General features: G+C 52.4%; 1 protein-coding gene across 1 annotated transcript in view; it reads left to right on the forward strand.

Moving 5' to 3' along the window:
• LOC142786049 (phospholipid-transporting ATPase ABCA3-like) overlaps positions 1–16,046 on the forward strand; it is a 57,328-nt gene extending 41,282 nt beyond the window's left edge. Inside the window, exons 6-7 of the mRNA XM_075883910.1 lie at positions 9,536–9,758; positions 15,745–16,046. Of these exons, the coding sequence (XP_075740025.1) occupies positions 9,536–9,758; positions 15,745–15,984 (463 nt within the window). The 3' untranslated portion in view covers positions 15,985–16,046. The remainder of the gene's footprint in view (positions 1–9,535; positions 9,759–15,744) is intronic.
• The last annotated feature ends 686 nt before the right edge of the window (positions 16,047–16,732 follow it).

Here is a 16,732-nt window from a genome sequence, read left to right on the forward strand (position 1 = left end):
CTGCACGTAGTTTTGCTCTCATAAAAATAAGCCATGCGACACCAAACACAAACCTCGTAAGCGTGCAAAAAAATAGGCAACTCTTATAATTGCACTACACATGAAACACACTACACGTATATATAATTTGCGAATAGTTGTTCCTTTATAATTATTATACCCGTTCGAGTCTTGTCAAGGAGAGTAATCTTTACAGATTATGCCCTTGGATCCCTGCCACCGCTTTCGGTGACCTGAGCCCTGTGACAGCGTCCTCTGCTCCTGCGCGTCGCTGGGGCAGCTGTCATCCCGACTACCATGGCAGAGCAGTCCCCTCCATTCTCGGCTACGCCATTGGAACGCCCGTCGCGTTCCCTGGTTCCCACATCGTCACACAGACGCTCAGCGAGCGTCGCGTGCACCCGCGTGCTGTGGAACCTCATCTCCAGTGCCAAAGCGGTGCGGTTGCATCATGAACAGGCACAGAAACTGTGCAGAGTCGTCAGCGAGAAACCGACATCACTTCGCCTACCGGTGCTTGCTGCCGACGTCGAGACAACTGCAAGGGGCCTGACGTCCTCGGCGGCCTCCAGCCCTACCACTAGCACCACAGCATCTTCGACCGCTGTAGCGGCGCATCATACAGCCCAACTCGAAGATGCCGGGTCAATTCTGTGCGTGAACGTCACCGTTCCGCAGAACGTACCACTGCCGTTAGACGAGGAACCTGATATTGCAGACATGGATACTACGTCAACGCGTAAGCGCTCGCGTCCTAGCGAGTCGGGCAGCGACGACGAGGGTGGCTCGCGGAAGATGCACGCAGTAGCGCCTGAACGTGCCACAGTTGCGTGTCTTACCCCAACGTCAAATGATGCGGTTGCCCACGAAGACGCCGTCACACACGCAACTGACGAAATCAGTCAGTCTGAGTTTCAGACCGTCCTCTCCAAGTCTAAGAAGCGCCGACAGCGAGCCTCGACATCTCAAGGACCCGCTGCCCACACTGGTCCTCGTCCCGCCACTGAATCGACGGCTATGCTTGCCCACGTTGCTCCAGGGACTTCTAATGCGCCCACTGCGACTCAGACCGCTCCTGCAGGGGTACGCGCCACTGAACACACCATGCCGGCTTCTGCTTCATCGTCGCTAGACTCGGGCACTATTCTTTTTCGACCAGCAAACGCCAGCGCCTCCTTTCACCGCACCTCTCGTCTTGCCATTGCGCAAGCTCTCTCTGCGCTGCCCGGAGTCAAGGAGGTGCGAGTAAACACGAAAAAGAACATCGTGGCAGCAGACGCATCTACACCAGAATGGATGAATCGCCTACTAGCAACATCGGAGCTCGCAGGAATACCCGTGACTGCCCGCCTCCCTGCTGACCGTTCACAAAGCAGTGGCGTGGTGCAAGGCGTCGATGGCGACTATACCGACGAAGCCCTCCTGGCCGCCGTGTCGTCCGATGTGCCGGTGATTGCAGCCAGGCGACAAGGGACATCACTAGTCTTGCGGTTCGCCTCTCCCGTGCCTCCCACCCGGGTCCGCCTTTTTCGCATGGTGTTCGAAGTGAGGCCATCCCGACCTCGCCCGCTTCAGTGCCGGCGATGCGGACGCTATGGGCATATCGCCGTCACTTGCCGAGGACCAGAGCGGTGCCTGCGATGTGGTGGCCACCATGGGAAAGACGCCAACTGCACCAACAAATTAAGATGCCTGCACTGCGGCAGGCCACATTCAGCTGATTCCACAGACTGTCAGCTCTGGCAAAGAGAGCGGCGCCTGGCCACCATCAAGGCATCAGCTCCCACCTACCTGCCTCACCGCGAGGCTCAAGCAGTCTTGCGGGCAAGCCCTAGTGTAACTGATAGTCCTCAGCTGAAGCAGACCACGGGCAAGAGCTATGCTGCCGCAGTGGGATCACCATCCAAGATGACGGTCAGCTCGACCCATCCAGGCCAGACAGGCGTACAACAACGGGGCCCTTCGGCTGGTCTCAAGCACCCAGACTCTACCACGACTCGTCCACCCGCGAAGGTACCTTCCCAGCCCCGTGTGGACCAGGAAAATGCAAACCTGAGGCTCCTGTTAAGAGCAGTTGCGGACCTGCTGCCTCCTGAAAACCAGCTGCGCTCCATCTGCCTTCAGGCAGGTGGCGCGCACCCTCATAGCAGCCACCATGGCTGACACTCATCCGCATGCTGCAGAGAACCACCGCCGCCGCCGCCCGTGTGTGCTTCAATGGAACGCTCACTCGTTGCGGCGGCGGCATGCAGACCTCTCCTCACATCTCCTGCAGAGCGAGTATGATGTGCTTGCTTTGCAGGAAGTGTACGTAGCAGCGACCGACTTGCGACTTCCCGGATACATCGGTTACCAAAGTATCACGTCGTGTACTCTAGACACGTGCCAGGACGCGCCGTGCATAGCGAGTGCACATCCCCAGGGTCGACCACGTTGTGCAGTGTACGTGCGACGAGAACTACCACATGTGCACATAAACGTGGCTGATGTCACTGGAGGGGCTCTTGAGTGTTGTGCCGTGACGGTGCGGCTTCGCGGTGTGGACACGACAGTGGCCTCTGTGTATGTGCGACCTGGACAGCGGTGGGACGCCTCCATGCTGTTACAGCTCACGGCTAAATTCGGAAGAGACTACCTCATATGTGGGGACATGAATGCTCATCACACCATGTGGGGGAGTAGCACCTGCTCCTCTCGAGGAAGGGATCTGGTGGACGTTATCCATCAACTGGGCCTACAAGTTTTGAACACCGGATCCTTCACTTTCGTCCGCAGAACAGCACGACCGTCATGCTCCGCCATTGACGTCACCTTGGCCAGTGAAGGGGACCGGTACGATTGGGCAGTGGAGCCTGACTCCTGGGGTTCAGACCACCTGCCGATCGTCATCTCACCTGTGGGCGGAAAGATCCCAAGGAGGAGGCTGTGTAGTACGATCGATTGGCGGGCTTTTCGAAGGCAGCTTCGAGACGTCCCAGAGGATCAGGATTTCCTGAATCTGGTAGCAGTGGCAGCGCAGGCGGCAACTATCCAGACCAGGGTGCCAGAGCACCACCCTGTGCCAGACCTCCATCACTTGAACTTACGGGCTGCGAGGCGCAGGGCTGAGAGAAGGTACCTAAAATCCCATGACCCAGCTCAACGTACACTCTTCAATCGTGTGGATGCGGTATGTCGGCGACATGCCAACCGTCGCAGGCGGCAAAGCTGGCAAGGCATCTGCCTCTCCCTGAGTCAGGCAAGAGGTGGCGCAAAAGCATGGCGACTTCTACGATCCCTCGTCACTGGACCAATGGTGCGGCAACCCGTCATTGCGGTGGCCATCTACTTGGGCATTAGTGAAAAAGAACTGGCAGAGCGACTGGCCGATCGCTTCACAGAACTCCCACCAGCCAATCCTTCAGCCCTCATCGCCACGCCTGCTCCCAAGCCACCGCAAGGTCATCACCCTGCCTGGACGGCCAGCCAGATCGCATCTCTGTGTCAGGACCCTATTTTCGAACACGAACTGAACGTTGCTCTAGCCAGAACCAAGCGCCGCAGTTCCCCTGGTGCCGACGGCATCACATACCAGATGCTGCGCAACCTGGATATGGCCTCACGACGACACCTGTTGAGGACTTTTAATGAAATATGGCAGAGCGGCAACCTACCTGAAGCCTGGCTGACCGCTGTTGTGGTGCCGATCCGGAAACCTCGCCGCCCCTGTGCCGCCATTACGTCCTACAGACCCGTTTCTCTCACCTCTGCTGCCTGCAAGCTCATGGAAGCCATAGCACTGGCACGCCTAAATTGGATTGCGGGGGCAAAGGATTTCCTACCAGAACAGCAGACGGGCTTCCGACGCCACCGATGCACAGCAGACTCGATCGCGGACGTCGTCTCTACCTTGGAGGAGGCCAAGCGCAACGGCGAAGTGGCCCTCCTCGTCCTGCTGGATGTACAGAGCGCTTTTGACAGCTTGCCTCACATAGCGATAGAGAGTGCTTTGGACACACTCGGCATCGTGAGCTGCCTACGTACCTTTATCAGTGCCTTTCTGGCAAAACGCACCCTCCGGGTTAGAGTACGACGCGCGCTCAGCGATCCACGGCCAGTGACAGCAGGCGTTCCACAAGGTTCCGTCCTGAGCCCCTTTCTGTTCAACCTGGTGCTAGCGGGGCTGCCGACCGCGATGCCCGCAGACAAGCGTTACCCCACGCAGTGCTCCTTGTACGCAGACGATGTGGCACTGTGGGTTAAGGGGCCTAGGCAAAACTTCACGGCCATAAGGCGTTCCCTGCAGCGCTCCTTGGATGCCGTCGTCTCTTTCTTCAAGGCAATCGGACTGAACGTTTCGCCCACGAAGACGGAGGCACTGCTGGTTCACCCCAGAGCCACTGCGCGGAGGGCCGTCCGAAGGCTTGTGCTAGGTGACCGACCTATCCCGTGGAGCGATGCAGTGACGTACCTGGGGCTAAGGATCGACCACCGCCTTACCTGGATACCAGCCGTTAAGCTCGCCGTCCTCAAGGCCACCAGGGTCGAGACTGCCGTAAGCAAACTGCTCAGCAGGGGCCAAGGGTGCACCTCACGGCTGGCTCTAAGACTCTACGAAGGGGCTGCAACGACAGCGCAAACTTATGCTCTGCCCTTGGTGCAGCTAGCGCCACACCGCAAGGAGCAACTGGAGCGGCAACATCGCATGGCAATTCGGCGCTTCATGGGACTTCCCCGTCAGTCACCCATAGCTGCAACCCTGGCGGAGGCCCAGACCTGGCCTCTGTCACTCTTGATGCTACGACAGGCGCTGCATCACGTGGATCGCCTTCACAGGGCCCTCGGGGGCGCTGCCCTCCTTCGGAGACTGCGGAGCCGACCAGCGTCACGGATGGCACAGATCTGCGCTCTCTATGAAGAGCTGGTCCCCGATCCCCCCAGTCCAATCCAACCCCCTCCACCACATCAGCAGCCTCTGGACGTACAATTAACTCTGGACAACCTCAGAAAAAGGCGCACACCGGCATGCGAGCTCCATCAGGCAGCCGTGGCGAAACTTCATGAAAGACTTAAGGGGCAGCTCCTGGTATTCACGGACGGGTCCGTTCGGGACAGCCCCCATTCGGCCGCGGCTGCCTGCGTCATACCATCGACTGGGACAACCATCCGCTGCCGACTTCCCTTTCACGCCAGCTCCACTGCAGCTGAATTGGCCGGCCTTCACTTGGCAGCCGACCACCTTGCTGCCACGTTACCCCAGTTGCCTGTGGCGATTCTGTGCGACTCCCGACCAGCCCTACAAGCGCTGCTCCAACCAGACCAAGCAGGCATAACTGTGGCGTTGCTGCACGCAAAACTGACCGCCATCAAAGAGAGTGGTGTGCGCCTGTCCCTCCACTGGCTTCCCTCGCACGTTGGAATAGCTGGCAACGAGGAGGCTGACGCCGCCGCTAAGGCAGCACACCACTGCGACACGCCAGTCACTAAGGCGGTAACCCAGTCGGATTACTCACGGCAGCGACTGCGGAAGCTCTTACCAACGGCCCACCCTGACACACGGGTGGCAAGCGGCAAACCTCCACCATCCCTTCCGGAGACCGGCCTGGACAGATGCGAGCGGCGGTTGTTGCTTCGCCTGCGTACTGGCAGCGTCTGGCCTGCGGCACGCATGTATTCCGCGGGTCGCTCTTCATCGCCAGCGTGCCGAAGGTGCGGTGATGACGAAACGCTGCAGCATATTGTTTGCTCCTGCCCTGACCTGGCCACTGAGCGTTGCGCACTGGTAAGCCGCTATCGTCTGCTTGGACTACCTGCCGAAACAATGGAAGACATACTTTTTCCCGCGCGCTCGAAGACGAAAGCCCTTCGAGCCTTCCTCGAGTTCTGTGCTTGCGCGGACCTCGCCGCCTTATAGACGGACTCTTTTCACTCGCACTACTGACTGTACTGACAAGACGTTCTCTTGCCATGCCATTCACTTTTTCTTTCCCTCCTCTCTTCTTCCTATCATCTTTACTTCCCCTTCCCCGATCCCTAAAGGCGCTGAGCCGTGCCCCCGCGACGGGAGGCAGAAAATAGCGTCCTTTTTGTCTCTTCCTCTTTCATTAATCTCTCTCTCTCTCTCTATAATTATTTAACTGTGGTATACGCACGAAGTCGTTCAAAGAAAAAGAAAAAAGCTCACAGCATATTGACGGACTGCATGATAATGAATGGGGTGAAGCATTCGTCCGTCCGTTCGTTCTTGCTTCCGTCCGTCCGTGCGTTCGTTCGTGAGTCCGTTCCTCCAACCATTCGTCCATCCTTCCATGCATCCGTCCGTGCATCTGTCTGTCTGAGCGTCTGTCCATCCGTGCGTCTGTACATTCGTCCGTGTATCTAGTGAACACTCCAAGAACTACCATCTCGCACCTTTTCATAATATATTCATCTTGTAAAAGTGCCGCCATTCAGCGGACATTCCAAAGCCTTAACAAAAAGTGGCATGGTTGGACTAGAGGAGCGGCACGCGTGCACTCTTTTACGGCCTGCGCTTCCTGTTTAGTTCATGGCAGTGCGGTCCAACCTTCGCTAAATCTTGCTAAAGCCAAGGTGGTTACGCCCAGCGAGTTTAACGTGGCAACTTTTTCTGGTCATATATTGTGCTCAAAGTACGTGCTTCTGTTACTAGTTTTTCTTTAATAAGCATCGAATTCGAGGCAAACTTTATCGTAGATTAAGTCACCCATACTCGACTCCGTAGGGTATTTCATCAAAAACAACTATTTTTTATTTATGATTAGCGTGCTCGGGTTTCCATCTTAATTCAAATGAGTGCGTGCCATTCATCTAGTCCGGCTGTGGAGGTGGCTACGAACTACAACGACACACTACTACTACTATACGACTACTACGTACATCGCGGACGCACGACACAAGGCATAGATAGCTTTGCCAACAAAAACACCACAGTGATACGCGTGAAACCACCTTCAGAGGTGGGTTTCTACATCTGCAATGAAATAAACTTGCATTTTTTTTGTTTTTGACTACCTATGCTTCAATTCTTGCGTCACATCATACAGATACCATTTCCATTGTCGGAATAAGTTGTTATTTAACACGCTTGACATCGGAGTACGGTTGCACGGATCAACATGCAAAAAACACGACACAAAGACCAAAACCAGGCGTAGTTTATGACAGTAAGAGGAATATAAAAGTTATATTCACTATATTGTGAAAAGGATACCCATTTTAGCAATACTCATTAAGAAATGCAACCCACTGCTCAGTGAATATTCACGAGAAATGCATGCTTTCACATCGTTTTGTTGAAGTACTCTCAATGTGTACGAAAAGAGCATTCCTTCACAACAATTACAGATGATGCAACTAAGAACGAAGATTCGCGCACACGATGAAGCAATGTTACGATTCTTTACCTTCGAATTCACTGTTGGCGTGAAGTCCTTGCGTGGGAAAGCTGGAAGCTGTGCTCTTTTCTACGCGTCGGACAGAAAAAAAGGGAGGCTGTCGGACACTTGGCGTGACGTAGCACGCGAGGAAAGGAGAATTTGAAGGAGCCTCAAGAATTTTCAGAGGACGTTTTAGTTCAAGCGCCAGGTCCTCCTTTCTAAACGTTTCACAATTATCAAAACCAGTGGGAGTGGTTGTTGGCACAGTGCTACAAGCATTCGAGGAGCATCCACGCTTTAGCAACAAGCCCCTGCCAGGGATCGAACTGGAGAGTTAACGTTGTAGTTATTAACGTGTGTGCTTCTTTCAAGTAAAGTTTTATTTGATTTAAAGCTGGGCGTGTGGATCATGATTCTCGACAACACCTGCCGGAAAAAGGGAAGCACAAAGAACAACTTAAGCAGGTCTTTTTCTCATTCACTTCACACTTACATCTTCTTGCGGGGTGGTGTATTCGTACACTCGTCATTTGAGGTATCCTTCTCGCAGGTTACTGTTTCTGGCTACGGAACATGCAAAAGCAGAAACAGTTGAGTAGCAGAGCAACATGTAGCGCAGAAGCGCAGAAATTTCGCCATGTTGGTGTAACACTCAGAACATGCAAGAGCTGAAACAGTTGAATAGCAGAGTACCATGTGGCCCAGAAGCGCAGTAAATTCGCCATGTCGATGTAACACTCAGAGCATGGAAAAGCAGAAACAGTGGAATAGCAGAGTACGATGGGGTACAGAAGCACAGAAATTTCGCTATGTTGGTGTAACACTCAGAACATGTAAGAGCAGAAACAGTTGAATAGCAGAGTGCGATGTGGCCCAGAAGCTCAGAAATTTCGTCATGTTGGTGTAACACTCAGAACCTGTAAGAGCAGAAGCAGTTGAATAGCAGAGTACGATGTGGCCCAGAAACGCAGAAATTTCGCCATGTCGGTGTAACATTTCGCAGCCTTCTCACTTAGCGCAAATAACACGAAGGCACCTAGAACAGGCTGGGGTTTTTAGCTTGTACGTATACTTTCTTATGTTACCATGTTACGGGACACCGGACAGAATCTGCGCGTGTGCGGGTGCTTAGGGAATGTAAACCTTTTTACGTAACGTGAACTACCTGCCGAATAGGCTTTACGTTTGCGACCCCATATTCAGATTCACCTAGAGTGCTTCTTATAGTCCTTATTATAGGCCTTATTATAGAGTGCTTCTTATAAGCCCCTCGCTACGCATCTGCCCGCTTACTCTCAGAAATCTGTTAGACGTTTACCATGGCATCCTGTTAATCACGCAGTCACTATGCTGCACTCGTTTCTGCATTTCCTTTCGCACGCGTCACTTATTGCACCAGACGGCTTTGTGTTTCCGCACAAATTTGTGAAGTTATTCTGTCATATATACTCACTCATGCACTGACTGAGAAATCAGTCTTGAGTCTGAGCGAGCCAACTGCGGTGAGTTTGCCAACGTATGTAGCAATGTTTGCGCTGCAAAAAGAACCTTTCGTTGCCGCCCAATCATCGATGCTTAGCGCACCCTGTTTACGATCTTCTATAACAAAATCAGTTTCTCCGTAAGAGCGAAGAAATTAATGCGATAGCAACAAATGGTAATGTAATACGAAGTACTGGTAGCTATCTCGTTTCCATACAGTCTGTATTCACTCTAAAAAAGGGCTGTGCAAGAGAATAAGGCTGCTCCACGTATGGAATACTGCATATTCTCCTCGCGTTCAGAGCGCAGCACGTATAGAAGGGCCGAGATAGCACTCGCTTCACACGTGTGGTGACGCTGTCACATGCACACTCCAAACGATGAAAATGAGTCGGCTCGTTTGATCTTCGCTTCAGCCGCGTTCGTAGCCCCAGCTCGCGCGCTTCGACCCGCGGGCAGAACATGCGATGCGCATGGGCAGGGGGGATATAAATTCGGACTTAATATGAAACAGGATGGCAACTAGGACATCGACGGCAAAAACTTATATCATTGCTCTGGCAATAAAAATTTGTGTGGTTGTCGAGAAACAGGACGGTGGCGTTCAAGGGCAGCAGGGCATGAGTGGTACGAATGTTATGTGAAACGTAAGTCGTCTTTCATGGCCCCCTGCGCAGCTTGTCCGACGTGAAGTTCCTGTGCAATCGAGTAGCCATCCTGGGCGAGGGCAAGCTGCAGTGCTTGGGATCACTGTCGCACCTCCAGAGGAAGTTTGGCAAGGGCTACACCATCGTGGTGAAGACGCTGCCTGATCGGAAGCTCGACGTCTCCTACCAGCGTGACGTCAGCATGGCTGTCACGGAGACATTTGATCAAGCCGAGCTGGTCTACACCTACGAGGTGCGTGCCGTGTAATGGAGGTTGGAGTGGATGTTTTTTGGGGGAAATGATGAATGAAAATGTTTTAGCAAGTTCGAGAGACATTACTTGCGGTATGCCCTTGAAAATAAGCGAGGCTGGTGTTATTTTTTTCATGACTCGTCGACAATCATTCGCCGACTGCTTTTCACGAAACCGATTCCCGTATGGTGTGGATCTGCAGAATACTTGAAATAATTAGTCATAATCAAACTAACAGTTTATTCATATGGTTTAAAATAATTCGTGTTCTCATTTTGCATATTGAGAATCAAACTACAGGCTAAAAACACAGTGCAATGGTGTTTTTTTTTGTTCCAACGTACGTTTCGGGCAAAAAAATTATTGCACCTCTGGCGTGGCTTGCGTAAAATGGTGCGTCGAACAACTCGTAAACCATGCCAGTGCCTTTTTAATGTGATCATTAGCTTTAGTACAATGCAAAATGAGGTTCAATCAATACATATTGCCACGTTCCATTTCCCAAGTTTTGTTATTGTCCCAAAACACTACACAATTCTCAGCGCAAACCGCGCCTGTAGTTTTCGAGAAGCTTCCGTACTGTAATAGATCATTTCGATAAGATCACGCCTACTCTGCGAACTGTACAGATTATTCTGGAACCTACGCCACCACCAGCAATAACGCTAGAACATTCGACGGCAAGAGTATAAATGCCGATGCGCTTCGCCACTTGTCAGTAGTTGATCGACGGCCGACGCTCCGTTCACTGCTATCTGTGCAAGACTGCTACTGTAATGGCACTTTCCGTTTATCGGGCACAGGTTCGCCCAAATAAACAGTTGAATGCCAACATAAAGTCTCCTGTCTTCGGCCACGTCACGACCCCATGATATCTGGTGGAGGTGCTGCTTCGTTCATGTAACGGACACCCCCGTCAAGCCGTGAACCCAGCCCACGTCGCGGAGAAGACACCGATGCCAACCAGGAGCAGCGAACAAGCCGCCGACAGCAAGGGCTACCACCGGAGTACGGGCTTCTACAAGACAAGGCGCGGAAGATCAAGGCCATGACCGCGACTGCAGCGACAATGACAACCGCAGCGTCGCAGCCCACGATGGTCCTGCAACAACCCAGGGAACAACCAATTTTCCATGGGTCATCGTTCGAAGACCCGGAGTCCTGGCTAGAAACATACGACCGTGTGGCCACCCTCAACCACTGGGACTATGAAGAAAAGCTCCGTCGTGTGTTCTTCTATTTGGAAGACACCGCAAGGACCTGACTCGAAAATCGGGAGTCCACGCTCCGAACGTGGGATGTTTTCTGCGGCGCATTCCTGCAAACGTTCGCGAGCGTCGCTCGCAAAGAGAGTGTCGCTGCATTATTAGAGACCCGGGTTCAGCTATCAAATGAAAATGTCGCCATTTTCACAGAAGAAATGACCCGACTATTCCGTCACCCTGACCCAGACATGTCTGAGGAGAAAAAAGTTCGTTTCCTCATGCGAGGGGTGAAACAGGAGCTCTTCGCGGGACTGGTGAGAAATCCACCGAACACCGTCCAAGGATTTGTAGCCGAAGCGACCACTATCTAAAAGACCCTGGACATGCGCACCAGATAGTATAATCGTCGCCTGACTCCAGAACGCGCTGCTGCTCAAGCCAGTAACTCCGAAGACCTGCGTGAAACGATCCGAGCGATCGCGCGGGAAGAGCTGCGCAAGCTGTTGCCTTCGGCGCAGCCTCAAGTGGATTCGATCACCGACATCGTACGAGAAGAAGTTCGGCAATCGCTTCGAATTCCCCAAGCACCGCTGCCCGAGCCGGAAGCTATGAGCTACGCCGCTGCAGTGCGCCACTACGCTCCTCCCCGTCTATGCCAAAACGCCGCCCCATCGCACTTCCGTCGACAGACGCCACCGCCGCCACCACCCCCACCAACGTCATACCGTTCGCCAGCGGCCCAGCGCAGTGCACCGAGGAAGACTGACGTCTGGCGCACCCCTGACCTCCGCCCGCTCTGCTACCACTGCGGCGAGGCCGGACACACATACCGCCGTTGCCAGTACGGACAGATGGGACTGCGTGGCTTCGCCGTCAATGCACCGCGTTCACAACTAGGAGAACGACCACGTGACATCGCCGACTACCCGACAGGACCTCAGCGGACACCACGAAGCCCTTCGCGTTCGCTGTCGCCCAGCCGCCACACGTCACCGCACCACCGGCAGCACTCTGGCTCGACGCGGGGCTGGTCTCTTAGTCCGTATCCGGGAAACTAAGGGCAGCAACCAATAGAGGTGCGGTTGCTGTGCGACGAACTACCGAAGATCCTCCTCCTCCGACGACGACGACGCGACAGAGCTTTCCGAACACAACGCCAACCAGGCAAAGCCCTGACGGCGAAACCTCACTTACCGAAGGTGACCTGACGACGCAACATGGAAGCAGCGGAACAAGCCGACGCAGCCGTGACCCGACGCCACGCCCTAACTGTATTGCGAGACGGCGAACTAGCGACCTTGACGTTCTTATCGATGGCCACAGTGTGACCGCTCTCGTCGATACTGGAGCCGACTATTCCGTCATCAGTGGGTCTTCGCCGCGAAGTTAAAGAAAGTTAGGACAGCTTGGGAAGGCCCTGAAATCCGCACAGCCGGAGGTCATCTCGTAACGCCTGCAGGAATCTGCACAGCGAGAGTCACCATTAACGGCCGTATTTATCCTACAGACTTTGTAGTCCTACAGCGTTGCTCGAGAGATTTCATCCTTGGCATGGACTTCTTATGCCTCGATGGTGCTGTCATCAACCTAAAAACAAAGTCGATAACGTTATCTACAGAAGAAGCACTACCGCCGCGCACGCCGTCAGGAAACCATGCCTTGAATGTGCTGGAAGAACAAGTCACCATTCCACCTCGCTCAAGCGTCATTATTTCAGTCGGCACTCCTAAATCACCTGACTTGAAAGGCGTCGTTGAAGGCAGTCAGCATCTGTTGGTCACCCGAAATATTTGCGTCGCAAGAGGAATTGCAGAGCTGCGGGGAGGCAAAGCGATGGTTATGCTCGCGAATTTCAGCAGTGAGTACAAACATGTGAACAAAGTAACAACGGTCGCATACATCGAAGAAATTGTCGAAGCCGCCAGTGCTTTCACCCTCGCCGATTCTGCGGAACCTGCTCAGAGGAACCTAGCCCCTCCCTTAGCTTTCAATATCAATCCCAGACATCTGAACCATAAGCAACAACAGCTCAAGGCCCTGCTCCTGCAATACAAAGATTGCTTTTCGTCGTCATCAAAAATTCGGCAGACCCCAATCACGAAACATCGCATCATAACCGAAGAAAATGCCAGACCACTCCGTCAGAGTCCGTACAGGGTTTCGACGCGAGAACGTGAGGCCATGAAGAGACAAGTTCATGAAATGCTGCGGGATGGCATTATCCAGCCGGCCAAAAGTCCATGGGCATCCCCTGTGGTGTTAGTGAAGAAAAAGGATGGGACCCTACGTTTCTGCGTCGATTATCGCCACCTGAACAAAATCACAAGAAAGGACGTGTATCCTCTCCCACGAATTGACGACGCACTTGATCGGCTCCATAACGCCAAGTACTTTTTGTCAATGGACCTCAAGACTGGCTATTGGCAAATCGAAGTCGACGAAAGAGACCGAGAAAAGACAACGTTTATAACACCGGACGGCCTCTTCGAGTTCAAGGTGATGCCCTTCGGTCTTTGCTCAGCGCCTGCAACTTTTCAACGCGTTATGGATACAGTACTGGCAGGATTGAAGTGGCAGACTTGCCTTGTGTACTTGAGCGACGTCGTCGTGTTTTCCTCGAGTTTCGACGAGCATCTTCGGCACCTTGAAGCTGTGATTCAAGCCACCAAGACGTCCGTACTCACACTGAAGCCAGAAAAGTGCAGATTTGCGTACGAGAAGCTCTTGTTTCTGGGGCACGTTATTAGCAAGTCTGGAGCTCGTCCCGATCCACGGAAAACAGCCGCCATCACCGACTTCCCGCCGCCCACTGACAAGAAGGCGGTGCGCCGATTTCTGGGCCTGTGCGCCAATTATACGCGGTTTGTGAAAAACTTCGCTCGCATCGCCGATCCTCTCACTAACCTTACCAAGGCCGACGTGGAGTTCAAGTGGGAAACGCCGCAGGAACACGCTTTCCAGGAGCTTAAACATCGCCTCCAGACGCCTCCGTTACTTGCCCATTTTGACGAATTCGCCGAGACAGAAATACACACTGACGCAAGCAGCGTAGGTCTTGGCGCCCTTCTTGTGCAGAGGGCTAACTGACTTGAAAGGGTTATTAGTTACGCCAGCCGATCGCTATCCAAAGCAGAAGCCAATTATTCCACAACAAAAAAGGAGTGCCTCGCCATCATCTGGGCTACGTCGAAATTTCGCCCCTACCTCTACGGCAGGCCCTTCAAAGTTGTGAGCGACCACCACGCCTTGTGTTGGCTAGCCACCTTAAAGGACCCTTCAGGTCGCCTCGCATGATGGAGCCTGAGACTTCAAGAATACGACATTACTGTCATTTACAAGTTCGGCAAGAAACACTCCGACGCCGACTGTCTCTCTCATGCGCCTGTCGACCAACCACCACCCGACAACCCGGATGACGACTACTTCTTGGGAAATGGAACGTGGTATTCCATGTTTTCCTAACAAAGGTGGTTCAGTTCATGCAGACCTCAAGGTATCTTGCTGTTTCCTAGTTACTACTTGCAAAAACATGTGTTGACAAATGTGCTCAAATCACTTGAAAGAGTCCGTGCAACAATTGCGCCAGAAGCCCCTGCGTGACGAATAGCTATCATGATCACTTCACGAGTCTGCCCTTGTTACATGCTAACCGATGCCTGACCTTCTTTTCCGGAAGAGCTATTGCCTGAGGTGCTCGTTTTTTTTTTTCCTTTGTATTAAAGGGGCCCTGCAACACTTTTTGAGCATGGTCAGAAAACGCTGCCGATCTTTAGTAAAGGCTCCATACAACACGCGAGCCAAATATTAGAGCGCAGCACGCGGCCTGAAAGTCACAATAGGTTGTCAAAGTCACCTGAAAATTGCTTTCTTCTTCTGGAGAAATGACAGAAAATGCTCAAAAATCACTCGTAGGAAGCCCATTTATCAGCCATTGGCTGATTTGAACATGGCGCGATTAGTCGTCACAGAGATCGCCGCGGGAGGCCGCGAGTTGTCCACGCGGGCGCGCGCAATCAAGAGAAAAAGAGTGATCAAGGTCACGAGGCGCGCGTGACGTATTTCTTCGCCCCTGCCATCTCTCCCTGCTTAGCTTCTAGCGCTTTCATCGGGACGAGAGAAGAGGGAATGCGATCGCAGCGTACGACAAGTCTTAGTATATCCGCCCTTACTAGACGGATTCTTAAACGTTTTGCGGCATTGAATTTGTGAGGCAATAAGCTCTTCCAGTGAATTCATTCTGTGGCTACCTAAAAAATGTTTCAAGGCCCCTTTAAAGCTCTTGTAATTCACAAATAATCAAGCTAAGGAAAGAAAAGTGAACATTATTTGTGGTTTAATTTTATTGCAATGAATCCCACTTATTACACATGTTAAAGCTGACGAAAAATCGTCCTTTTTTGTCGATGGAATCCCAACCCATAACCTTTGAATTACGCGTCCGAGGCTATACCTTTTCAGCTAAAACGAAGGATCCACTTTGTTGGCCCTTTATATGTGTCCTTAACACCTAGTTGTATTAACCAGCCCCACCTCTAGCCCAGGCGGTGAGTGCTGCCGGAGCGTCAGAGGACGTCACGGGGCATCTCGACTTTACACGCAGCAGCGCCTGACCAATAAACCCTTGCACGCCGCATTAAGTCGGCCGGCACAAAGCACTAGCTCACTATGAAAGTACGGAAACGGGAGCATTTTCAGTGAGGCTCGTCGTCTGTATTATAAGCTAAGGTAACCAATAGACAACATACGCTAAAAAATCACGGTACTTGCGGTTCCTTTTTCAGGGTATGATGGAGTTCCGCATGTCCCGAGTGGAAATCCCTTGGAGCGAGATGTTCGCCCGCATGGCGCGCATAAAGAAGCGCTTCAAGCTCCAGGACTTCTACATATCGGACACTTCTTTGGAGCAGCTCTTCCTGAGCGTCACTCGCAAGCAGGCTCGTGAATCGGCCGCCGCCGTAGCCGCACAACAGCAGCAAGTTCCGGTGATGGGGCACACGATGGCCACCACGCTGGGCATCTAGCGCGCCATCACAAGCGCTTAATTTGCGCCGCCAATAAATCAGTGCAAGTGTTCATACCTTCATTTGGACGTAACGTATATAACCCGTTCATTTCTACGTAATGCACTACCAGGGCAGACGCTGCGTTAGCATATCGCACGATGTTTTGACAAGAACATGCAGAATCTGTGTTAGCATAGTATCGCTTGAAGTCTTGGCGATTGTCTTGGCAAGAATATGTAGGCGCTGCTTGAGCATATCACTTGAAGTCTTGACGATTGTCATTATAAACATATGCAGGCGCTGCTTTATAATATCACTTGAAATTTTGGCGATAGTCTTGGCTAAAATGTGCAGGCGCTACTTTAGCATATCGCTTGGTGTCTTGGCGATTGTCTGAAAAAAAATATGCATACGCTGCTTTATCATATCGCTTGATATTTTTCCGGTTGTCTTAGCAAGAATACGCAGGCGCTGCTTTAGCATATATCGCTTGAAGTCTTAGCAATAGTCTTGGCCAAAATAGGAAGACGCTACGTTCTAGCAGAAAAAGAAATGAACGGCGAGCGAGTTCAGAGGGCTTTACTTTGCCATCAACATTACAGCGATGGGTGAACTTCCCGTGACGATACTATATAGAAAAAAATGAGTGCGCCACTTACAGTGCCGGTGCTTTTTAGGTACAGCAAACGATAACAGGTGTTGTGTTTAGCACGCGGCAAGTGCTTATCGCACAAGTGTACGACAAGTCGCATGACACTTAAAGTCT

The sequence above is a fragment of the Rhipicephalus microplus genome, chromosome 2, assembly GCF_043290135.1.
Source record: "Rhipicephalus microplus isolate Deutch F79 chromosome 2, USDA_Rmic, whole genome shotgun sequence".
NCBI classification, from domain to species: domain Eukaryota; kingdom Metazoa; phylum Arthropoda; class Arachnida; order Ixodida; family Ixodidae; genus Rhipicephalus; species Rhipicephalus microplus.